Source organism: Myotis myotis, unplaced genomic scaffold, assembly GCF_014108235.1.
Source record: "Myotis myotis isolate mMyoMyo1 unplaced genomic scaffold, mMyoMyo1.p scaffold_m19_p_15, whole genome shotgun sequence".
Classification (NCBI taxonomy): domain Eukaryota; kingdom Metazoa; phylum Chordata; class Mammalia; order Chiroptera; family Vespertilionidae; genus Myotis; species Myotis myotis.
The window spans coordinates 29,736,409-29,763,736 of NW_023416319.1; the positions used below are offsets into that span (position 1 = coordinate 29,736,409).

At 34.7% G+C, this 27,328-nt stretch overlaps 1 protein-coding gene across 17 annotated transcripts in view; it reads right to left on the minus strand.

The window, feature by feature from the left end:
• Nucleotides 1-27,328, minus strand: part of PCDH15 (protocadherin related 15) — a 544,558-nt gene that overhangs the window by 347,925 nt on the left and 169,305 nt on the right. For 16 of the 17 annotated variants that reach the window (XM_036336780.1, XM_036336778.1, XM_036336777.1 and 13 more), the window contains 2 exons: nt 12,194-12,313; nt 7,155-7,265 (listed from right to left, as the gene is read on the minus strand). In XM_036336780.1, the coding sequence (XP_036192673.1) occupies nt 7,155-7,265; nt 12,194-12,313 (231 nt within the window). The remainder of the gene's footprint in view (nt 1-7,154; nt 7,266-12,193; nt 12,314-27,328) is intronic. The other variant, XM_036336773.1, reaches the window with a different exon arrangement.

The following is a 27,328-nucleotide window of genomic DNA, read 5'->3' on the forward strand; positions in this document are numbered from 1 at the left end:
TTGCCTTGGTCTAAATCACTTTAAAAAGTATTCCTTTTTCTTTTTCTTCTCTTCTTGAAATAGTATTTTTATTTGAAATATTTACCTATTTTAAAAAATTATACATTCTAGTAGGCAGAATAGTATCATAGTTTATAAGTCCAGATGCTTTCCTATCTTCATTACTTGAACATTTTATAAATGCTAAACCATTAACCTGCCATCTTCCCATTTCAGCTCCCCTCACAAGAATATGACCAAGAAATGGGCAGAGCTCCAAAAAATGGGTGTAAAATGAGCACTTATTCCACATATAATCAGTAGGCAGTCGATAGGTCAGGGTGGGGGTTACTTCTGAAAAGTTGTTTACATAGTTTGAATCTAAAACTACAGAAATCATTTTTATATCCAAGCCCATATAATTGCAATGTGTTGAAGGAGAGCTGGCATATGCCATTTTGGCATACTATTTATTTTGAATTAACATTACATATGAAACAGCTGGTACAAGAACAACACTTTGACCCTCCTTTGAACTCCGGAAAGCAGAAAATAAACTTTCAAATGAAAAGTAACCTATCCATCCTAGGATCATAGAAAGTATCCTTATCACCAGAAATAGGGATTTTAGGACCCAGATGGCTCTAAACAGGCCTTCTTAATCCTCACTAATTTATTACCCTAAATCCTAATGCATTTGTTTTCCCAATTCTTTACAAATTTACTGTTTCCTTGTCTAAAGTTATAGAAGTTGTTTGATTTTTTAGTCTTATAGTTTTTATGGGGCTCATGTACATATAAAATTAAATTTGTTTTCCTCTTAATATGTCTTATTACACTAGCCCAAAAAAACTAGAAGGGAATGAGGTAAAACGTTTCTGCGCCTACAGTTCACACACTTTTTAAAAAATATGCTTAGCCATTAGGAGAAAATACTGTAAACTTTTATTCTGACAATTATTTAAGTGCTTTTGAGTAAATAGCCCTTAGTATTTTCCTTTCCTCAGGATTAAAGTAATACAAAAGACAGTAGCTTGGAAGAAAATCTATGTATAGAGATGAATTTGATTCCTTTGTGACTTAGGATAACATCAAAATTAGAATCTGTGATAATAGAATGTATTGGAAACTTCAATAAAAGAAAACCCCATTGATTTTTATATTTCTCTGAAATTCCTTTCTGAGATTTTTTCTTCTTTTCTCTATAACTAATCATTTCTTCATTTGATATTCATATGGAAAATAAAAAAGTGTGGGTGATAATGTTTTAAATACTATCAAGAAAACATATGTACTATTATTTGTAATACCTTAGACAATAAAATAAAATGAAATAAAATAAAATAAAATAAAAAGAAAACAAGTGATATTTTTTTAATGTGGGCCAACCAAAACTCTTCTAACTTACTCAAGAATATAACATGTTCACATGGATAAAAATAACTTCCCTCAAAATTTGAGTGGTTCTTTTTGCAAAGCAATCAAATATTTGTACCATGAACAAAGCCAGGCCAAAGCTGAGTAACTTTCAGTATTTCTCACCAGACTTCTAGCCTCTTAGATACCATATACTTTAAAGTCAAAATGTATAGTTCATATTTAAACTCTCCTTATAACTTGAAGAGGCTTTATTTATTTTTATTTTTTAAATATGTTCTTGCCCAGCCAGTGTGGCTTAGTGGTTGAGCATTGACCTATGAACCAGGAAGTTGTGGTTCAATTACCAGTCAGGACAAATGCCTGGTTGCAGACTCGATCTTCTTGTGTGGGGTGTGCAGGAGGCAGATGATCAATGATTCTCGCTCATCATTGATGTTTCTGTCTCTCTCTCCCTCTCCCTTCCTCTCTGAAATCAATAAAAATATATTTAAGAAAATATTCATACTGATTTGAGAGAGAGAGAAAGAGAGAGGGGTAGATAGAAACATTGATAAGAGAAACACTTGGATTGGCTGCCTCCTGCACATCCCACACTGGAAATGGAGCCTAGAACTTGGGCATGTGCCCTGACTCGGAATCCAACCTGTGACCTCTCGGTTCATGGGTCAACGCTCAAGCACTGAGCCACACCAACCAGGCAACTTGCAGAAGTTTTTAATGTTCATAGTTTAGTTTCTACATTTATTTACATACTATCAATAAAGTAATAAAAATATAAAAGAATAAGAAAGATAATTTTTATATATGATATCATTATCCTATATAAACACAACAATTAAACTATATAGATATTGGTATATACAAACTAGAAAATGTTTAACAACCAGCTCTCTGAGGTAAGAAACACTGATTTGTAATATCTGCCACTTGCAATATTGTAAATTCTTCCACTATGGCCACAAATGTGAGGTCAGTGAACTCAGAGTTGGGAAGAAGTACTCACAATTGACCCTCAAACAAGTTTGAGTCAGCTTTTCAGCTCTAATAAACCAGTGTCTTCAGTAAATTACATATCAAAAAAGTAGAGACTGTAGACAGTCTTCTTTATAATTTGTGGGACTGTTATATATTGCAACACTGGAAAATAATATATTATCTACTAACATTAAAAGTAAATGAATATATATGTATATATATGCATATATATATATATATATACATATATATTCATAGTCATTCTATTTCTAAATTACCCATTTTAAACAAATTAGAAGTACTTTAGTGGCTTATGTTATACTGTAATGATCTCAAAATATATTCCAAGCATTAATCTAAGTTCATTTTTGTTTGCTAACGTGATAATTCTGACAAGAACCCTATGTGGCATGTTTCATTAATATCTTCATTTTAGTTAGGAAACTGACAGAGTATCCCCAAAGTCAGACAACTAGTAAATGGCAGAGCTGGGATTTTAATCCAACCAATGTGGTTCTAGAGTTCATGTTTTTACCACTAAACTTCACTCAGTGCCTTTCATGATAGTCATGAGGGGAACTCTCAATTCCATACCCAAATGCAAAAACAAACAAACAGAATCTAAGTATAGTTGAATAAATTGTGATAGATACTAACTTCAGTATGTTCTACAACTTTAAACAATATATTCTGCCAGGCCTGTGTGGCTCAGTGGTGGAGCATCAACCCATGAACCTGGAAGTCGCGGTTAGATCTGAAGTCAATGCAGATGCCTGAGCATCTTGCTGGATAGGGGGTGTGCAGGACGCAGCTGACCAATGCTTCTCTCTCATCATTGATGTTTCTATCTCTCCCTCTCTCTAACATCATATATATATATATATATATATATATATACATATATATATATATATATATATATATATTAAAATTTTTTCAGAAATATATATATTTCAGAAATATATATATATAGATTCATATATATATTTCTGAAAAATTTTTAAAATACCCCAAAGTTATTATCTTCTATAGCTACTGTTCACATTTAATACTGTATGCTCTAAATTTATATAAAATTTCTTTTTCAGATCAATTAAAATCTTTCAACCTCTCATCTATTCCATTCCTTTCTTTCAATGATTCATGTATATACTTCTATTTCATAATTTTATCCCTGACACATTAAAAACGTATCACTCTCTCCCTAGTTATGAGTAGTCTAGCAAATTGAATACAAATTGTTCCAGATGTCTTTATAAATATTTAAGTTTAGACAGCGATTAAGGTTTTTGTTAGCTTGCATTTCTTTTTTAAAAAATTAGCTCATTTTAAAGAGCACAATACAAACTAGCGTTCAGATACATGCCGTAGCACTCTGACTTTTTTTGTGAATTATATTAGAGATTTTGAGTCTGAAAGGGAGATTGTATCTTTTGTTCATATATCTATTTGCATAGAAATTCTTTTTTAAAAATTCAGTATTATGGGAGCAGTATTGAGATCTTATAGATGTTCCTTTTTCCTGTGTCCATAGTTTTCACTCTTGTTTCTTCCACTGGACATCAAGACAACACACAATGAATTCAAAACAAACCTTAAAAATTTTCAATGATCGTCTAAAAGCTTGGCTTTAAAATTTTGAGTTCTATTTATATCTACTCAAACACATGTAAATATATATATATTCTCCCCTTTCTGATGGAATACTCTAAGAAAGAGAGAAATGGCCATTTAGTGATGCCTTGTTACATAGACAATTTGCTCCTATTAAAAACAAATAAAAAATAGCACAGATCCAGAATGGCATCACTTGTGCTAAAGCCCATGATATCAAATCTAGTTTTATAACCTGACCTAATTGCAGTTCTGACCTTCACCAGATATCTAATCTTAATCAGTCCGGGATTTTTGAATTTTGGTAAAGTAATCCATCACAAGGACTCTCTTCATTTTCCAAAGGAGGAAGAAGCAATCTGCATGAACAAGCCCTAGCTTTTTTGTTGCCTCTAAAAAGATGATGTTCTGCTCTAAAAATAATTATTTCTTTTCTTTTGCTAATAGCTTATTTGCCCCACCTTTCTTCCTATAAAATCATCCATTTTAGACAACTCCTCCAAGCACCCTTCTACTTGCTGGATGGGATGTTGCCAGATTCATAAATTGCTTAATAAAGCTAATTAGATCATGAAATGAACTTGACTGAATTTTGGGTTTTGACATAGGATACATTGCACCTCCCCCAGTGGATGCCTGAAGCTGCAGATAATACCAAATCCTGCATATGGTATGCCTCTTCCTCTACATACATATCAATGGCAATGCTTAATTTATAAATTAGCCACATTATGAGATTAACAACAATAATAATAAACTAGAAATTACTATAAAAGTTGTGTGAATGACTTTGGGGTCATTATTAACTAAAATAAAGATTACTTGATCATAATCACTGTGATGCTGTGAAAATGAAATGGCTACTATTGACTAATTAAAAGGTAGAATACACAGCAAGGATACACTGGATAAAGGGATGATTTACTTCCTGGGTAGGACAAAGTGGGAAAGCATGACATCACACTACTCAAAATGGCAAACAATTTAAAACTTATGTAGTGCTTATTAAATTGTTTATTTTGATTTTCTATTTAATATTTTCTGACTGTGGTTGACCAAGAGTAACTGAAAATAAGGCGATAGAAGAGGGCTAGGCAGTCAGGGATTGGACCTTGAGAGAGGGAGAATAGGGAAAACCTAGAATAACTGGACCTTGCAGACATGGATAGGCTGCAGCCTGCTGACTGTACCTTGCTCTAAGAAAACACACACACACACACACACACACACACACACACACGGACAAACAAAATGACCTAGAGTTGAACCCAGCTAGGAGGGAGTTGCTAGGGCAACCCAGCTAGGCAGGAACAGTGACATCACCTGGGACCTGAAGTGGCAGTCCTCAATCAAGTCCTCAGGTCCATCCTGTCCATCTATTCCATTCATTCATAAAATGTAGGGATGTTGCTAAGGCAGAATTCTTTGAAAGAACCAATCAGAAGCCAGAAAATATATGTATATCTCCCCTCAGACAAAGAATCTTAACCAGCAACCCACATGGGCCCCCTTCCTGCTGCTCCCTGCAGCAGGGAGTCCATCCATCTTTCAATAAACTTTGCTTCTTTTTACCATCTTTGCCTGTAAAACCAATTCTTTAGTTTTGGGAGAAAGTTTTGGACCATTCAGACCAGAAGTTTTGGCATCAAAACCACAGAAAAAGGGCCTAGCTGGTTTGGCTTAGTGGATAGAGCATTGGACTGCAGACTGAAGGGTACCTGGTTTGATTCTGGTCAAAGGCACATGACCCGGTTGTGGGCTCATCCCTACTAGGGGGTGTGCAGAGGCAGCCAATCAATGATTCTCTCTCATCATTGATGTTTCTATCTCTCTCTCCCTCTCTCTCTCTCTCTCTCCCTTCCTCTCTAAAATATATATGTGTATATATTTATATATACATATGGCATATGGCATAGAGGGAAACTACAGATAAGGGGAGACCACTATAACCTTGTCAGAGTAGCTAATGGAGGATACTTCCCTTTTTTCCACTCCCTCCTGTCTTTTTGTTCTGCTATATGAATAAGATTACAATGCATAGGGGTCCTTAAAGACACAAGATGGCTTCGGAGTCTCACTATCTTTTCAGAATATCCCTGTCACTTGTTATGGTTCTTTTCTTTTTAATGTTTAAAGCTATCTCTGGTCAGCCTTGTTAGTTTTTATTCCTAAAATGTATTCTTAGTACCAATATTATTTTTTCAGGGCATCAATGTGCCCAGCCCCAGGAGATGAACCATAGTTGCTGTCATCCAGAGATGATTATCTCCTCCCCCTTAACCACAGATAGACTTCTTCAACTTTCCTTTCTGCTGTGCCGGCTCATGTGATAAAGGTCTATAAGGAGAAGTTGGGTGGGAAAGGACACTGGGACAGCGCTCACTCAAATAAAAGGAGACAGAATCAACCTCTAAAAAAAAAAAGTCTTTAGCACTCTTTCTACTTGCTTACACTCAGTTTTGCTAATGCGTATAATATTCACAAGCAGCCAACAGACAAGGCATGGGAAACATAATCAAATTTCAGGTTATGTTTATATACTTAATCTGTCATACCAAGTCTTGAGACACATCAATCTAAGGCTTTTATTAAATAATAATAATATTAATAATAAATGTTAAAGTTATATAAGCAACTGTTTTTTAGGCTTTCTGTTACTACTGTCCACATACCATGGTTATGGTCATTGTAGCTAATATTTAGTGAATATTTATACAATAAATGATAGCCATGAGGGAGAAGATTACCAATTCAGTAGTTCTCTCCTTTTAGTGCACTATGGAGTGTCCTGGGGAACTAATAAAAATGCACTTCTACCCTCTGAAATTTTCATTCAGAGAACCTGAGGTTGGGTCAAGGAATCTGCATTTTTACTGTGCTCTCATGGTGATTTGGCATAAATTGTTTGGTGGATCCTGCTTTGAGAGATACTTCGTATGAGGTAAGAACCAATCATTGAAGAGCAGAGGGTGCAAGTGGTTGAGAGAGTGAAGTTTACAGTGAGTGGAAACAATCTTCTCCCCTATTCCATCCCGTTTGCCAGGTAGAAGAATATTTATACAAATTACACTGAGGCCAGGGCTACGTCATTTCCCAAAGGAGGAAGTGCAAACTATACTGAGCACTGTCAGAGAACTTACACATTTTAAGCAACTTATTGACTTCATAAGTTCCTAGGAGAACAGTGAGAGGAACTGAATACTCACATTGGCTTGAATGATGACGTAGTAGCGTGTTTTATCTTCATAGTTGAGCCTTTTCCTTAACACTACATTTCCAGTCAACATGAGGGGGATTTCAAAGGTGTCATTGGATGTCTGAAAATATGTAAAGACAAAGATTCAAAATGCATTAGGGATTTTGATAGTGTAGTTTAGTCCCCTTGAAAGTTACAGAGAGCATGCTTCTTACCTGAAAATAGAATGTGAGTGTACACTTCAGACTTACTATTCTTATTTCTGAAAACTTTTCATTTTGATTAATGGGTTTTATCAATCTTTTGATAATGGTAACCAGGAATCCTGTTCCTTGTGATTGTTTAAAAAATAGTCTTAGGTTATTTCTAAATCAAAGTCTAGGTATCTGAAAAATTTCCCTGTTATTATATTACCTTTTCAGCACTTGTTTTTATCATCGCTCAAACATCCCAATCATTCTACATAATATCCCTTTTCAACGTTGGTGTCCACTCTGTATTCTAAGCTTTTTCAAGTATTAAATCCAGCTTTTAAATTGAAACACTGTTGTTGTGAAAAATCATGTGTTATACTTTACTTTTTAATCATACCTGGGAACTGCTGCTCATTAGTTAAATCTCCTGCCCTGTTAGGGATTGAGTTTTTTCCTGGTAACATGCATATCATAAGGGCAATTTCCAACATTCTTTCCCTCAGTGTAAGGCAGTGTATTCATAACTCAAAAGAATATAACTTATAAAATCAATCTCTTATCCATAAAAAAAGTCCTTACATCACTCACTCTGTGTTTTAATGCCATTTAGAAGATTGATTAAATGGTCCAACCAAGTTCTCTGCTAAAATAAACAAACAAACAATCAAAACAAATTTTTTCTTGGAGGAATATAATGAAACCAAGAGTCTCTCCACAATGTAACATTTCCAATGTCCAGGATAGAGTCTAAAACAAGTTGATATACGATGAACCAGGAATGTGATCTCTTTTCAAGAGGAGAAAGTATCAAGGAAGACCAATGTTTGAAGAAGTAGACAAAGACTTTTAAATCAACTATTCATAATTATGTCTATATTAAGAGATGTAAAAATAATATTCTCACTGTAGGTGAAGAGCTGAGAAAAGCACAACCAAGAAAAACAAACTATAAAAATGTAGAAAATCAAGACCTGAATATTATACTATCTGAAATTAAAACACACACACACACACACACACACACACACACACACACACACACTGAATATGTTTAATAACAGAATGGGGATGACAGAGAAGACAGTAACCTTAACTATAGATCAACAGAAAATTGACAGTTGCAGATAAGTGATTAAAATCTATTACAAATATTTGAGCAGAGCCTGTACCTATGGAGAAATATTTAAATGCCTGAAATTCCTGTAATTTCCATCTCAGAGGATGAAGTGTCAGGGAAATAGGCTTGAAAATATAAACAAATAATGACTGATAATTTCTTTAACTGGTGAAATAAAAATGCAGAGATTTAATAGCATGGATGGAACTGGAGAGCATTATGCTAAGAGAAATCAGCCAGTCAGAGAAAGATAAATATCATATGATCTCACTCATTTGTGGAATATAATGAACAACATAAACTGATGAACAAAAACAGATCCAGAGACAGAGAAACATCAATTAGACCATCAAACCTCAGAGGGAAGGTAGGGGAGGGCAGGGGTAAGGGGGAGAGATCAACCAAAGGACTTGTATGCATGCATATAAGCCTAACCAATGGACACAGACACCAGGGGGGTGAGGGCATGAGTTGGAGGGTGGGGGATAATGGGGGGATAAGGACACATATGTAATACCTTTATCAATAAAGAAAAAAAAAGAATTTCAGTAACCTATTTCAAAATAGATAATTATAAAAAACAAACAAATAAACAAACAAAACAACACACACACAAACAAAACTACAATTTGGCAGGCCATAGTTAAGTTGCCAAACACTCAAGATTAAAAAAGAATCTTGAAAACATACTGAGAAATATGATTCAAATTTCTATTGACTTCTCTTATCAGAAACTCTGAAGGCTATTGTTTGAAATAATGGGAAGAACTGATTTAAATAATTTGTATTACTGTAAGGCAGAAGTGACTTTTGCAAATTTCTATAAGGATAAAGCAGATTCTGTAAGTGAATGAAACCCCTCGGAGTATAAGCAGCTATACATATATTTTCTGAGTGGTGGAAATTCATTCCTCATGAGAACACAGCAAAGCAACTCTATTTGATCATCTTTTTGGAATTATTTCTATTTCTTAAGAGAGAAGAGAAATCATGTTTTGAATGTGAAATTTCATGATTGGCTCAAAAATTATTTAAAATGATTTGTGGCCAACCAAATGTTGAAATCTAGGTCACTAATTTGTAATTTCTGTTAACGATTAATGTAGTATCATATTAAAACAACAACAACAACAACAACAACAACAACAACAAATAAAACTCTAAGATTTTTAAGTAGAATAGAGCAATCTACTCTTTTCACGGTTCATCCTACAGTGTAATATTAATCTAAAAGAAATTACAATTGTGGTTGCAAAAACCAGAGGTAGCCACATTTTTAGGTTAAATATGTTGGTAGTATATACAATTTTTTGAAATTAAGAAGTTAGTAGGTGACTATTATGCCACCTATCTATATAAAAAGCCAGCGACTGTAACGCCATAATGACCAGAACGATCAGTCACTGTGACGCCCACTGTGGCCAGAAAACTGGCCAACCTCCCATGGCCCCTCCCCTCAGCCAGCCTGCCCCTGATTGCCCCCCCACCAGATCAGGGCAGGGCCAGCCAGCCAACTGCCTGTGGCCCCTCCCCTTGGCCGCTGGCCCCCAATGGGCCCTCCCACCCCAATCGGGGGGAGGGCCCACTGGCCAATTGCCCATAGCTCCTCCCTGAGGCCAGCCTGGCCCTGATCGGGCCCTGATCGGGATGGGCTGTCCGGCCAACCTCCCACCGTCTCCTCCTCCCGACAGGCCCGGCCCCGATTGGGGCCGGGTGGGCCAGACCCCACCCATGCACGAATTCGTGCACTGGGCCTCTAGTTGAGGAGAATTACTATATAAAAAAGAAGAGTGGCTGATTATTAATACCACCAGGCATTTCTCTCTCAGAGATCTTACAAGAGAAAAATCTGGTTCTGAGGTTTACACCAAGTTTCTATAATGCTAAAGATAGATTCTCTCTGCAAGGATATGACTGGGTTAATGTTTTCTCCCCCAATAGATCCTAAGTTAAGTGCTGTCATGATGTCTTATTCTGCCTCATTGAATTAGAACCGTGCACAGAGAATGTCTTTATTCCACTGTACTACCAGCTTGCTGAAAGACATTTTTCTTTCTTTTTTTCCTTTTTTTGTAATTTGGAAACTGCATGTGGCTGATTGGCTTATCCAATCTATAGGCAGTAAAATGTATATATTGTATTTTATTCCAAGCCTACAGTTCCCTGAAAGGGAAAAGCATTCAGAAGGAATTACTGCACAGCTAACAAGGAATTTCAGCCTCACAAAACTTCAAAAAGATGGCTTCTAAGCAATACATTTTATCTCCCACTATATCCAAACCTTGAATAGTTTTTTCTAAAGCAATGTAAGAAATGTTTTCCTGGTTTGGCCATTCCATACTTGGCTGGGAGATTTCATTTATACAACTTGAGGAGTAAAGATTAGGAAATGACCTTCATAAATTGTAGGCTAGGAACATGGCACGCACATATAATTAATTCTTTTAAAAACCTAAACAGTAAAGAAAATAAATGGATTAGAAATAAAATGTGCAGTCAGCTGTCTGTTTGTACTTTTAAGGAAAACCTGTTTCTCTTGCCCTTTTCTCCTCTATTTCTTTGATCTTTTCCACTCCATTTCTTGTGTAACCTTTCATCCTTACTGTCCTTCGCTGTCACTTTTTCATTACTTCCCCATCTCTTGGTTTCACGTGGAGACATACTTCTTAGGGGAAAAACAAACCACTCCACGCCCTCCCCGACTTCCCTTGACCCTACTATGCCCATGGGCTTTTTTTTTTTTCTTTCATTTTTCATTCTCCAATTTTTTGGAAAATTTTATTAGAACACAACAGAGAAAGAGAGCACATACTACTCTGAAATCAGAGTCCTGACTCTATAGCTGAGAAGTGGCTGCGTGATACCAGGTACATCACTTCACCTATGAGCCTGTTCTCTCTTCTTTGCAAGAGAATTAACTGATTGATTTGTGAGAATAAAAGGAGAAAATTCATTCACAATTCACTTAATTCTCACAATAAACTTGTGATGGAGATCTTTTGTGAATTTTTAGCCTGAACAAGCACAGGCATTTCTGTTGTTTGTATAAGCTTACGTAAGAAATATATGATATAAAAATAAAGATATAATATTATCTTCACCACTTTTTATATCCCTAATATTAACGTAAAGGAGAAGCATTCCTTTAGAAATCTCATTTAAGAAGTGAGTTTAAAACTATGCTTTGGGAAGCCCATGATGTGAGGAGTTGTCTTGGGAAAAGAGGAAGACAAGATGGCAGGCACAACAGCAGCTTTAGCTTCAGCAAAGCAATTCTGATTTCATCTGTGTTAAATAGCTGATTTGAAGAAATAAGTTCACAGCCTAAAACACCCATAGCCAGAGGCTCTGTCCTCCTCTCCACCTCAGGTTTCCTTAGCAGGGAAGTGGCAGCGGTGGCATTCATTCGTAAGTTCCATAGAGCGTGTGAATCACACTGGTTGTACCACATCCAATGGTTTCTTTAGAATGCTTAGAAATCCACAAACATCATGGCGATTTAGTAAAAATGCCATATTAAGCCTAAAACACATTTTAAATTATTACCTCCAAATACCACCAAAAATTAGTTTTTCAAAGCATAGCCCACATTTAAAAGAATGCCATTTTGAGACAGTAGTTGATTATACTATTATTACTTATGTGGTTCTAATAGAATAAATAATAAATATCACGAGAAGTAAGCATCGATGTTATTAACTCAGAGTGAAGTCACCCTGCAAGTAGCTATTTACATACCGGATCATCTGGATTATACTGAATCACATATTCTATCTGTCCGTTTGGGCCGTCATCGATGTCTGTAGCTCCATTGTCTCCTGCAAATCCTGTAAATATCGTGGTGCCAACTGGGGTGAGCTGAAAATAAAAGAAGAGGAAATCTGTCGATTCTCACTTCATCAGTAGCACACCAGAACTGTGCCAGAGCAAAACACAGTCCTTTATTACACAAAGGAGAGTGGACAGCTGCCCACAATCACAGACCCAAAGTGACTCAAAAGAACCCTTGCAAGCCTTACATAAAAACGTATAAAGTCCACAATTACCAACATCAGGGTCCTTGCATTGGGATAAAGAAATAGAAGACCCAGATTCAGTCTGCAGCACATTTGGGCCAATTTATGACTATTAGCGTCTTAGCCCCTGTGGAGAAAATGCATCTGTTGTTCCTCCTTAAAAACGCCTTAATGCATTAAGTTATCTACAAGCTAGGATTTAAATTGTATGTGCAAGTGAGTTACTCTATTTAAAAACAAAAAGCGTTTCAGAGAGCTCAATAAAGTTCAGGTTGGTAATTGCATGCAAGTGGTAAGTTTAAGCAAGAATGTCGAAGACAACAGATGCCCCAGCTAGCAAAGGAGAAAGAAAGCTGGGCATTTCTTCGTGCTCACGAGATTGTTTGAGTAGAAAGCTGTTATGTGACAGGAGTTGGTCATATATTTTCATTTGGATTAAAACAACCACCACAAAACTTAATGAGGCAAATACAACCAGGATTTGTTGTTTGGCTTTACTTCTTACTAGAGGCCCGATGCACGAGATTCGTGCCAGGGGCTCGGCCCTCACAGCTGCAGAAGCTTGCTTCCCCCCCTGGCAGCCCAGGCTTCATCCGGAAGGTTGTCCTGAGGGTCATCCAGAAGGACGTAGAGTCTAATTAGCATATTATGCTTTTATTGTTATAGATTCATCTCCACCACAGAATCACTGTGATTTTGTCTTACCTGTAGGTCTTTGCACAATGAGACCCTGCATCCAGAGTCTCCATTCCTCAAGCTTTACCTGAGTATCCCTTCCCATTAGTTATAGTCCAACTTATTTATAGATCACCTTCAACAGCCTGATGGGAATGATACCATCTGGGGAGCATGGACCCTCTCTGAGGTGGTATTTGCTCCTCAGCCCCAGCAAATTCTTGGCATAGTGGAATAAGGAGTCATTGTTACTGGGTCTTCTAATAGTCTAATTTTATAAGTAACCTTTTCATTTTAAGGTTGGCAACAGATTTTAGAGAAATAAATTATACATTTATGCCGGAAGCCGGTCCACCCTTGCTGCTTGACACAGTCGCTGCAGGGAAGAAACATCTACACAGCATATGTTTCAAGGGACCTGACGTATATTGCATACTGTTCTTAATATGTTTACTCCCCCTCTTAGTGCTATGTGTTTTAACCAAGGCCACCTCTAGCTAGATAGAAAGGTTGTTTCCCTAGGTAGGGGTTTTTCCCTGGAGTTAGGGATTAACAGGACTAAGGAAGGGAATAAATCAGTAAAACCCCTTAACTAAGTGCCAGGCGAGTAGTTAATCACCTTAACTACGAACAATCACGCTTAAACTACATAATCTTTACTTAGGATAATCTCCTTCAGTTACTTCCTCATAGTTTAACAGAACAGTAGAGTAGTGACCTTCAAATGGAGATAACAAACGCCCTAAACCTTTGGAATAGAATGGATTGGATTAAACTCAACAGAACTAGATGGAGATGGGGTTTTTGGCAAAGGTCAGATAAGAAACTATGGACATGAAACAAGGAACTGTAGGTCAAGGGAGGACTCAAAACATACCATGATGTGATTATAGAGTCATGCTTATAGGATCAAATGGTATAAATACAGATGTAACAGGACAATAAAGAGAGAATCTGGCTATGCTGATCAGCAGTCTTCATGTCCTTCATTCTTCGCCGTCTCCGTCCACACCTTTGGGAACCCTGGACCAGCTGGGGCTAAACCCCGGCACATTTAATGAAGAAACAAAATACATCCAGTGGCACAGTAACTCCTGCAGTTTATAGCCTCCGATTTAGAAAAATACAATACAATTATGATTTTAAAAATATACCAAAAGTGCAAAGTACAACAGTGGTAGATTTCAGCATCCCATTTCATTCAGTGGGTATTTATAAAATCAATCCTCCAGGCAGGCAGCTTTAAAAGGCACATTTTTTTACTTTCTGCAGGTCAAAGAGACCTGAGAATGAAGTGAGAGGATACAGCTTAAATAGCATATGTAGCCTTTACTTGGTAGAGTTACCATCTGACCAAGCAATCCCTCTCCTGGGTATACCAGGTATATCCCCCAAAACTGGAAATCATGTATTCACAAAGATATATGCACCCTATGTTCATTACAGCATTATTCACGTTGGCCAAGACCTAGAGACAACCAAAGTGTCCTGCAATAGAGGACTGGATAAAGAAGATGTGGTTCTTATACACAATGGAATACTATTTAGCCATAAGAAAAGATGAAATAATGCCATTTGCGACAACATGGATGGACCTTTAGAATATGATACTAAGTGAAATAAGCCAGTCATAAAAAGATAAGAACCATATGATTTCACTCATATGTGGATATAAAGCTGAAGCTCATGGACACAAACAGCAATGTGGTAGTTGCCAGAGGGAACGGGGTGGGGAAGGTGGGGGATGAACTCGGCCTAATGTATGGTGACCAATGATTTGACTTTGGGTGGAGGGCACACAGTACAATATACAGATCTTGTATCATAGGAATCTATAAATGAAACCTATATGATCCTATTAACCAAAGTTACCCCAATGAAAAAAATAGCACATGTAGCACTAAAAGACCATTGGGGGATGGGTTTAGTGGAAATGTTAGTTAACTAAAAGGCTTCCAAGTAAAATTTATATATTTTTAGTGTAATTTTTGTCCCAAAGGACATTGTTCTCTCTCATGAAACTTCTATCATTCTTATATAGCTATGATTTGATTTTTTAATTATGTAAATTTTAAAATTGAATGACAACAATTTATTTCCAGATATCTGATAAAACAAAACTTAAAATTTTTTATTCAAACATCTTTGTTGGCAAAGAAAATCACTGTCATGGGTTGAATTAAAACATCAGAACTAAAATGGATCTACACATTATAAACACAATCTACGACTCAGGTAGTTAGCCTGTTCAGATATGCACTACCGTGTGGAATATTTGAAACTAGTATAACAGAAATAGCTAAGGAAAAAAGAAGATAAAATATGTTGTGCTAATATGGAAAGTCTGGCAAGACAAAAAGGGCTCCAATAAAATAATCTATACTAGATGCACATAAACAATAGAGAGTTGAATACACAAAATGGTTTTTAAAAATAGTAGATTTCAGAATCCTGCTTCATTAATTTTCTTTATGTACAACCAATAGAAATATATACATATCTATGAGCACACACATATTAGATGAATATAAATACACACACATTACCCTAACTTATTCTCAACACAGGCGACATTGCACACTGGTGCTTTGTGAATTTTTAAATAGTAAGTGGAAGTTTAATTCTTCACATGACAGTCAGGTAGTTTATTATAATGTATTGCCCTATACTTTATTATTCACAGTTTCAGGGCACATCCACCATGCAAATAGCCATGGTCTATGGCCTTTAACATGTCAACAAGTCTCAGAAAAATAAATTTGTTTTTCTGAAGGGCATTTTATGTATGGGATGATTATTAGCTTGGGTAGCTGCCTGAGGGTATAACTTATTTAGTTCATGTGTTCTTTCACAAACAATTTTATACAGCTATTGGGAGATACAAAAAAAATGTATAAATAAATGCAAAATATGTAAACATTAAAGAAAACCAATGCAAGAAAATTCAATATTTCAAAAAGATGCATGAGAGAAATTAGAATGTGAATGTAAAAAGTGAGCAGTTCTCAGTTAACTGTCTAGATATCTTATGACCCATAGCTACTCAAGCCAACCTGAAAATTATGAACTATGCTCCCAAAAGCAAACATTTGTCCTTAATAATCTCAACTGGCAATATTTCCCCACAGAAGCATTGTATTCACATTTTCATATAAATACTGTTGATTTTCATTACACTAGGTAGTTATTTTCTATAAAGTTACCACAAACACTGAATGAACAAAGACTAAATCATTGCTCCTAGGGGAATACAAGGTTATTGCATTGCTAGGAGAATACAGGGTTAAGTTCTTGTAAGCCTCCAGTTATAAAGTTTTTATGAATTGATCAATACCTAACCTTATTTTATGTATGTTTTTGTTTAAAGACACCTTATTTAATACTAGAGGCCCATTGTATGAAAAGATTCGTGCAATAGGCCTTCCCTTCCCTTGGCTGCCGGCACCAGTTTTCCTCCGGCACCCAGGGCCCAGGCCTTTGCTCTGGATGGACCCTTCAGTCCTCTTGGCTCCAGATGGAGCCTTCAGTCTTGGCTCCGCCACTTCGCCCCTACATATGCAAATTAATCACCATCTTTGTTGGATTAATTTGCATACTCTCCTGATTGGCTGGTGAGCATAGCAGTGGGGCGGTTAATTTACATGTTTGTCTATTATTAGGTAAGATGTTTGTTCTATTCTATTGCAGATACTTCCTGTTGTAGTTTTCATTTTGTTCATTGAATTATTCAGCTCCAAAACTTCTGTCTGTTTCATTTTGATGATTTCTAGTTGTTAAATTTTTCATTTTGTTTATGTATCGTTTTCTGATTTCATTGAATTGTCTTTCTATGCTTTCTTGTTGCCCATTTAGATTCCTAGAAACAGCTATTCTGAATTTTTTATCAGGTAAATCACCAATACCCATATTTTTTAGTTCGATTATTGTAGATTGTTTCTTTTGGTGATGACTTTTCTTTGGTTCTTCATGTTCCTTGAAATTTTGTGTTGCTGCTTTTGCATTTTGAAGTATCAGACATCTCAATATTTTCCTAATTGTCACTGAGTTGGAGATAATTTTTGTTGGTACAGCTTACATCTGGAATTTTCTGCAACCTTGTTTAATATACCTGCTTCAGACTTTTGGTTACTTCTGCGTCTAATTCTTAAGCTTGTGTATCTTCTCTGGTTCTTATATAACTCGCCAGCTTGGCTGCTGGAAACTTGATTTTCCAGTAGATGGTGCTGCCGTCAAGTTTGTGGTTTTGCCCTTGCTCACAGCCCTTGGCCTGATTTTCTGAGCATATTCCCTGTTTACCAAAGAGGTCTCTCTCACCATTACACTGGTGAGTGCACACAAGAAGTTGGTCACAAAATGGGGGGGTGGCGTGGGTTTAGCACTTGGAGTGTTACAGTGTCCACAGATCAGGTTGGGGGATCCTTGTATGGTGTCCTCCAAGTAGCCTGTGGGCCGGCTTCCTACTGGAGTTCTAAACAAAGTCAGCAGGAACCTCATCCATGTAGTGTCCTTTGAATTCTTATCTGCCTCTTTTCCAATCGCCTCCCTCTCCTGAGTCATGGAGGTGGAGGAAATTTGTTTCTCCCCATCGGATACAACTCAGCAGCATGTCACACAGCTGGGGTAAACGAGGCAGCTGCTGACTGTTCTGTTCCCCTGCAGGAGAGGTCCTGCTAGCTTGAGAGGCACTGTACATACAGCCTTGGAAGGAGGATGGGCACTGACAAAGTTTGTCTTACCCTCTTCTTTAATGCATCCAAACTCCAAACTTGTATTATTTTGTTGTTGCTGTTGTTGCAAACGGAGTGCTGGAGTCTCTCTTCAGGCAGGCTGGACTTTAACAAAGTCTTTATCATCCATGGCTATCTGCCCAAGGTTTCCCAGGCTGCCCAGACCATTTCCCAGAAGATTTGGGACCAGTTTGCTGGCTTCTGTTGGTTCCATAGCCCCAATGAGATTGGCCTGATTACCTGATGCATAGGTGGTTGGGACTACTTCCAGGTCTCTTGGTGTATGCTGGCTCCCACAATCACCACAGAGGTACTTTGTGACCTTTTATTATTTTAATCCTCCATGGAGGATATTTTTTCCATAATTTTTTTTTTTTTTTTGAAAGTGGAAGGGCTGGATGCTTATTTTTATTTGCTAAAAGGGAGGATTTAAAGGAAGGATATCTTACACAATCATGATGCTAATGTCATTGTAGACCAACTTAATATTCAGAAAGTAAATGGTATGTTGTTCACTTTGAAGAAGATATTGAGAAGGATGAATGTTGGAAAGCACTCCATGAAACACAATATTGTGTTAAATATATATATATATATATATATATATATATATATATATATATATGCATGCCACTAGCATTAATGACCTTGTATTTTATGACATATATATATATATATTGAATATTTCCTAGAGTCACATGTACTATATTTTCATAAAAACACATTGATAGAAATAATTTGGTAAACTATATAATTTATGAATATCCAAAATAATCTTTTCCATATATTTGAAAACAATTCCTTCAGATAAGTTTAATGGCTTTAAAGAGAAATTGTACTAGAGTCCAGAAGAAAAGAGCATTTTTTTAAATAAAAGTACAACTAATATAGAACCAATTCACTGGGAAATAATTGATACAAAAGAGTAAAAAAAACCTTTCCAAGACAAAGCTACCCTAAGGAATGATTTAAAATGCATTGGATGAGATTTTACTTTCTTACAAATTTCATCATAATACAAGGGTTTTGTTTCTCTTCTCTATCTTCTAAAAAATGATAGAATCTCTAAAGAGTCACAGACATATATAAGTTGAACTAGAATTCACTACATGAAACTTTTCATATATTAATGATTTCATGACAATGCTATCAATGGTAGCAGGTGCCCTATTTCTATTTTAGTAATAGATATTATTAAAAAAGACACATTATCTTTAGAGGATCAAATGCAATATCAGTCTACATTAGATTGGCACACGTTTATTTTTCAATCGCCAATATCTTTGTCTGATTTAGTGTATGCCAGAAGACATTTCATACCAATTACACTCTTAAGAAAAGGACACCCAATAAAAGATAACATTCTGTTATCAACTGGTGTCACGCCCCCAAGTTTAATGAGCAATGAGACATCAATGTTATGATCTTCTCTCACATTTGCGTAGCATGAATCCATATCTCTTGTGGGTGTTAATATTAAGTGTCAACTTGACTGGGCCAAGGGATGCCCAGATATTTGACTAAACATTGTTCTGGATGTGTCTGTAAAGGTGTTTCTGGACAAGATTAACATTTAATCAGGAGCTTGAGTAGAGCAGAGTGCCCTCCCAAATATGAGAAGGCCTCGTCAATCTGTTGAAGGGCTGGATAGAACAAAAAGGCTGAGTAAGGAATGAATTCACTCTCACTGTCTGTTTTTGAGCTGGGGTATCTGTCATTTCTTGACTTCAGACTTAAACTCAGGTGAGAACTTATACCATCCATTTTTCTAGTTCTCAGACTTTGGACTGGGGCTACCCCATCAGCATGCCTGAGTTTCCAGCTTGCCCACTGGAGATCTTGGGATCTCTCAGCTTCCATAATTACATAAGCCAATTCCTTATAATATATATTCCTTGCTCTATCTATCTATTTATCTATCTATCTATTATCTATTATCTATCTATCTATCTATCATTTATCTATCATCTATATCTATGTATCAATTCTGTTTCTCTGAAGAACTGAATAATACACCCCTGATCCCATTTCTCCAGCAAACAAATAAAATTGAGTATTTGCTTCTGCAGAGGTAGGATTAGATTTCCATGTTATCATTTATCAATGCCTATATACATACTATATGGCACTCTATGGAACAATTGCTACTATCACCAAAACAGTGGCTATACAATCTGTTAGTACTTCGATCACCCTCTGTGATCCTTTGATGATTACCCACAGTGCTTTCTTAGTAATCTATGCCTGGCATTGCCAATTCCTGAACTCTAATTTATGTAGTGCTGCAAAATAGCCGTATTTAAAAATAATTAGCTATTCTCTTCTTCTTACCCCTGTACTTATTTTCAGGGTCTTCTCAATTATACTGTATGGTCTAAAGATCAGCTTCCATATGATAATAATTTTTCCAAATTATAAGCCATTCATCCTATGACTATGATTCAGGTTTAACCTCCTCTTCTCAAAAGTCAACCCTATTGTTTCTAATATGCTTTAGAAATACTCATATATTTGATATGTTTGAAAGACAAGGGTTCCCCACAAATAAAATGGAGTGATAAATTTGTAAACAGATAATGGTTAGTGGAATTTTGTTGAGAACTTAAGCTTTTTCTCACAATGATGAAATTACATTATCTCTGAATCTATAATTATTTATTGGTAACATATTATTGGTCAAATCATTATTTCTGTGGTCATTATATTGGATATATATTAACTCACTAATATAATATTTATTTTATTCAAACATTTATCCAAATCAAATGTATCTTTGAAGTTTATCTTAAATCTTTCTATCATTGATAGCAAATAATACACATTTTTGAATTCACATTCAGTGGATGCTATCATGCAGTGAGTTATTAAAATCAAAGAGAAAAAATAGAAAATTACATGTTCTTCATGTGCCTTTACTACAAATAGTTTTGCATCTGTGATTAAAATCTTCACTCCATGTCTATTATGGAAGTTATATAATTAATATTGAAAATCACTTCCTCTGAAGAAAGTATTAAAGGCAAACTCATAAGTATCTTCAAAATAAGAGAATAGCTTATTAGAGAGGGTGACAAATAACTCTACTCATCATTAGTAAAAGCTACAGAACAATTAGCTTTAGATTGAATATATAATATATGCAATAACCCATTAAATTTGAAAAGTTTAGCCCTGGCCAGTTGCTCAGTGGTCAGAGTGTTGGAGTGTAGGGCCAAGAATGGAAGGATCAAGGTTTCAATTCCCAGCCAAGAGAAAGTACCTCAGTTGCAGGTTTGATCAGCAGGGGTGCATGCAGGAGCCATCCAGTCAATGTGTCTCTCTCACACCTCTCTCTTTCTTTCTCTCTCTCTCTCTCTCTTCTCCCTCTCCTCCCCTTCTCCCTCTCTTCCACAATCTCTCTAAAGATCAATGAAAAAAGTATCCTTGGGTGGGAGTATTAAAAAAATAAAAGGTTAAATAATTAAATACTTAAATTCTTTAGGTCAGCTGAAACATTGATTATATTTACATGTTTAAATTAGAAAAAATATTTTATGTGATTCTTTCCATTACTTTATTCTTCGTCTCTTTTTTCTTCCCTTACTGTATATATCTTGCTTTCTAGAAAGAATGTGCAAATCCCTTGGAGGAGAAGAACTGGGACAAGTAAAAGGAACTAGGGCTTAGTCTTATTTCTTCCCTCAGAAGCTTTTGATGTTAGAGTAAATGCTAGTAGTGTCTATTCAAAGAAACTCTGAAGGTCCATTGATGTTTATTCCATGAATAGTTGGAGATATTCATCAAGTTTTTAATGCCATGGACTATATTTCTAAAAGATAATATTTAACTTGAATAAAAAGTCATCTAAATTATATATGAAATATATAATACAAATAAAATGTTTTTCAAATACTTAGCTATATATGGAATTTCATTGTAATACTTCATCATGAAGACCATCTGTGCTCTTCAATCTACCAGAATTACTTTGATAAGAACGGATTTCAAAACTGCATATTTTAAATGGAAGAAGATGATACAGTCATTATACATTGTGAAAGAATAGCACAAAGCTGAAAAAGTTTGATCAGGAAAGTTTAAAGCTCAAATTGGATAGATTCAAAGATAATGTCTTTTCACCACTGAGGAAAGGTGAAGTTCTTAATGATATGCCACTAATTATTGCCTGCATACAAATGTATTTTTTCTTGCATTTCATTTGTGAAGATCCCCTTGATTTTTAAATACATCACTAGTTATAAAGTATAAGGCCAAAACCTGTACTAAGTATTTTAAAAAAGCATTATCATTTTTAATTCTTAATATAACCATGTAACATTATTTTTTGTTATTATACTTACTTTATAGTCAAGCAACTTTAGGCTAAGAGAGCTTCTGCTTGATGTCATGATTCTAATATTTGGTAGATAAAGACTGCAACACAGATTGTCTCAAGTACTATGAAATATATTATTTCAGAAATTTCATAATTTACTAATAACAAACGTTTGAGAAGAGGGGAAACAAGAGGAAATAAATAGAACTTGACACATAAGGGAACCCAAGATATACAGATAATATGAAATTATGCAATTTGGATGATGTATTCCATCAAAGATAAATTATGTTTAGCCCTAAGGAAAAATGCTTTTGAGATATTTTACAGAAAAACAAATAAATTCAACTTAGTTCTTGCCTGCATTTTAGAAAACTCATATTGAATAATAACTGCTATTGCAAACAGGTTGGTTTTCAGCAAGCAAATTATTTCATAAATTCCCATACTCACTATGATTTCAGTATGCTAACCTTCTCATTAGTAGCCAAACATTTATTGCCAGTGCATTTCATAATGCCTGAAAAAACACCCACTAAATGAGCAAGGGGCAATAAAATAAAATGAAGAAAATATATACACCGCAATAATTTGCATTGTCATCAATGGTTTTGCAACAAATCATTGTTTCATAAATCACTAAAAAAAAGTGTGAGTGAAGCTATGATGAGAAACAAGATATTTATCAAGTCTTAAAGTCATTCCTCACCAAATAGTTTTAATTACTTATTAATTATAAATTAAAAATAATTAGTAAGTACAGTAGAAAAGAATAGGCAGACATTAACTTATTAAAGCAATAAAAAGCTAACATTACTAGTAATGGAACACATTGACATTGTATGTCTCTCTTGCTACGTACTGGGAAGAATACAGCATCAATCTTGTGGTATTCCTGAACAAAATCTATCATCATGTGGAAATATCAGGTAAACCCAAAATAAGAAATAATCTATAAACCGTCCTACTCCTGGAAATTATTAAGGTCATTAAAGTCAAGAAAATATTAAGGAACTAAAATATTAGATAAAAAAAGAAAATCTGAATAAAATATTGATTCAAGTAAATAATGTTTCACTGTTGGTTCATTAGTTATTACAAAACAATGTATCATACTAATGAAAGATATTAACAGCAGGGGAAATTGGATGAGGGCTATATGGGTATTCCATTACTTTTATTAAATATTATTTATATACAAATAGCTCTGATATAGTTTAAATAAATAATAAAAATATAATCATTCCATTTCATGAATCACTTTCATTATAACAAAGTCTAAGCTTTGAACATATTATTTATTATAAGAAGCATATTTCTAAAGACAAATATTTATCCACTTATATTACATTTAGTTTTTACAAATATATAAACATTTGAACTAACACTTAGTCAAAAAATCAAATAAGGTCGACTTAGAGTTTGCATGTGTGTGTGCATGTGCATGCACGTGTGTGTGTGTGTGTGTGTGTGTGTGTGTGTGTGTGTGTGTATGAGGGAAGAAAGAGAGAGAGAAAACAAGAGAGAGATTCTCATACATTTCTATGGTTTAATTTGAATGAAATTCAGCTTTTGGTTCCTGCTTATTGAGAGCATCATTAAAATGTTTTAAATCACTCCGTTAAACCTTAAAAAAACTAAAATATTTTATAATCCAATTTTTAAAAATTAATGAGCACATTAATCTAATGAGTATTGTTGAAGGACATTATCATGCCATGTTAAGAGAACTAAGTATAACAGCACTTGAAGTCGGGTAAAATAAATATGTTCATTAAACATGCATATGATATCAGCTAATATATCAGCTAATATTAAATACCTTCTATGTTATGCTGGCTATTACAACTATTACACATGTAGTTGAGCAAGACGTTCATTTTGAGAGAGAGTCTTAAATTACCCAGAGAAAAATACTTGTGATATCTTATGTCTTGTTCACAAACAAGGAAATATAAACCTCATTATAGTCCTTGCTCAGCATTTAGATATAGGCATTAGAATTTTTGACATACTAATAGAAGAACATGCTTACAAAGGCTGTAAAAGACTAATATTTCATGCATTCATAAAAGCACTGATTGTAATTATAATATTATGATACAATATTATAAGTATAAACCCTGATATTTATTTTTAAATCAGTTACATGAAAATGGTTGTAATTTAGTTAATAAGATGTCTATCAATAAGCAATGAAGGGATGATTGAACCAAAAATGTAGGTTTTACTCTCAACGTTGTGACCAGTTTAATGTGTAATGTAGCCGATCAGGGCTCAGTGTTCTCATAGTGAACAAGGAAAGTGACTAATCGGGACTTTAATTTTGGAAACTTCTTTTATACATCTGTTATAATGACTTTATACCTGTCTTATGGATTTTAATGAAGTGTAAAATATTTTGACAACACCAATCTATTAAACCCTGAGTGATCAAAAAAATATACACACCATTGAGATCATTCTGCATTAACTGCATGCCTATAGTAAAAGGTGACAGGCTCAGTGGTTGAGCATCCACCTATGAATCAAGAGGTCACAGTTTGATTCCTGGTCAGGACACATGCCCAGGTTGTGGGCTCGATTCCCAGTGCGGGGCATTCAGGAGGCAGCCAATTGGTGATTCTCTCTCATCATTGATGTTTCTGCCCTTCTCTCCCTCTCCCTTCCTCTCTGAAATCAATACAAATATATTTTTAAAATAAAACAAAATAAAAAGAGATAGCATAGAAAATAATTTGCAATGTTTCACAGAAGAGTAAAATGTATTTCATTTAAATTTATTTTAAAGGCAGCATTGTAGTTGGAGTATACACACATAAACGTACACGTATATACATATAAGTATATATAATGTCAATGTATTTTTCCAATGGAAATACATATGCATTCCAGCCAATGAAACTAAGAGAAGTACTACTATGGAAGAAATACTCAAATAAATAAAAGATCAGAAGAACAGTTAAATTTGTTTATTTCCTTGCAGTTATGTTTTTAGGTTTAAATAAACTTTTTTTTTTTCAAGAAAATAGATATAAGATTATGAGCAAAATCCAATGGGGATATAATTATCAAACTATGGAAAATATGACCACAGTACCAGTGAAATAGGATTGTCTAGTTGGCTATAGGGAAATGCATTGAGAGAAAACCATATAATGGACAGCTTTGTAAAGAACCCTGAACCTATGCAGATAAAATGTTTGACTTTTCTATAAGTTTTGTCACTGTAATTGACATTTATCCATGTGCTGCAGGATTTTAGAGTTTGGAAAAACTGAAGATAAATGAATGTGAATATTTGGGGACAACTTTAGAAATAGGAAATAGAAATAAGTCTGAGTTAATCTTTAAAAGATGAATAAAACTTGTAGACTTGCAAGGTAAGGCGGATGCCATTCTAAGTAAAATTAACATTAATTTAATGTTAATTAGCATTAATGTTAATTAATGCTAATGCTGAAAAAATTTTCTTCCAGTATTTAATGTTAATTTAACATTAATTAGCATTAATACTTTGGTCATTACTATAAATAAATAAAAATTTTCCTGTAGCAAAGAAAATTCCTAAAAGCATGTCAGACCTTATTGTCCAGACCTTATTCCTTCTAAAGCCCTCTTCCTTGAAATATTTTCTTGATATTTCTAAACAGGTAAGCCTATTATTATAAGAAGACTTTTTTTTTCTTGAGCAAAGCCCAAGAAGTGGAAATATTTGTGAGATGCGGAAATTATTCTGAAAGAAGTGAGGCTTTATCAGAGAGAATCTGAAGTTAAGAATACATTGACAAATGTTGTATTATGGAAGGCCTTTAGTCAGTCAACGGAGATAGATGGCCTTTCCCCTGACAATAATTTGAAATTATACAATTTTTGAATAGGAGAATGACATGATTAAAATAGTATTTGAGAAGGTTATTTTTCAGCAAGGTGCTGAAAAGTTTGGGTGGGGTAAGTGGAAGTAGTTAAATCACATTTTCATATTTAATACTTTGAACTTCAATTTAAATATTATATATTTATTTACAAAAATTAAATATGTGGATCCAGAAATAGTTTAAATATGGTACAAAAGTAGATATTACATTTAGATCTGTGCCTAACGTAATTCACCTGAAAATAAGTTTATGCCCAAATGAAATTAACACTGAAATAAAGAAAGCAAAATTTCATTGAAATAGTATACTTCAGATGCTATAATAATTAATAATGTAACCTGATTAATTACATTAATTAGCATCTGTCTCTTTTAGTAGAAAGCTGTTAAATCAAGGTAACTCAGAAAGATTAAGCCTTGACTAACCAGTAACTTGTCTTGTTAAAACTTAAAAGAGGAGTTTACACTGTGTTTATTTTAAAGTAATACGAACTATACAGTCTGATTGTGAAAAACATCATTTCTTAATTTTCTTATGAATAGAAGAATGCTGAGATAAATAGGATACATGCTAACAATTTCAGAAAGCTTGCAGAGGTTAAAGATCCAGTGCTGTGTAACTAATACCCTAATTACACTGATTTCGTCCTATAAAGTAGATACATATTTTTAAGGTTTAATGAGCATCTTGGAGGTAAAGAAGAACTGCTAAAATGTGGCTCCTTTTTCTGTTGTTGTTAAAGTACACATAATAGATGATATTAGAGCAATAATATTACTTTTTGAATATTTTTAATAATTTTTTCAGCATTTTCTTATAAGAATTTAGTTGTGATTTATCTATATTATAAAAGGCCTGTAGCCCTAACACCCTAAAGACCAAAGACTGGCACAGGTGGGCGGGGCTGAGAAATTTCACGTGCTGGGCTTCTAGTATTTAAGTATTTTGAATACACCAAAATGATTTTAAAATTGAGGAAAGAGTTTAAATTGATAGAATCCTAAACAGACATTTTCTTCCAGTATTTAATTACTGCTAGCACTTCAGAGATATGAAAATAAATTAGTTCTTCTCCTTGCAATGAAAATAAATAGCTTATCTTGAGCATCAGTAGGCATACAGGTGAATTCAGGTATAAAATTGTGCATAATGATCATGAGCATTAATACTTTGGTCATTACTATAAATAAATAAAAATTTTCCTGTAGCAAAGAAAATTCCTAAAAGCATGTCAGAAGTTGTCCAGACCTTATTCCTTCTAA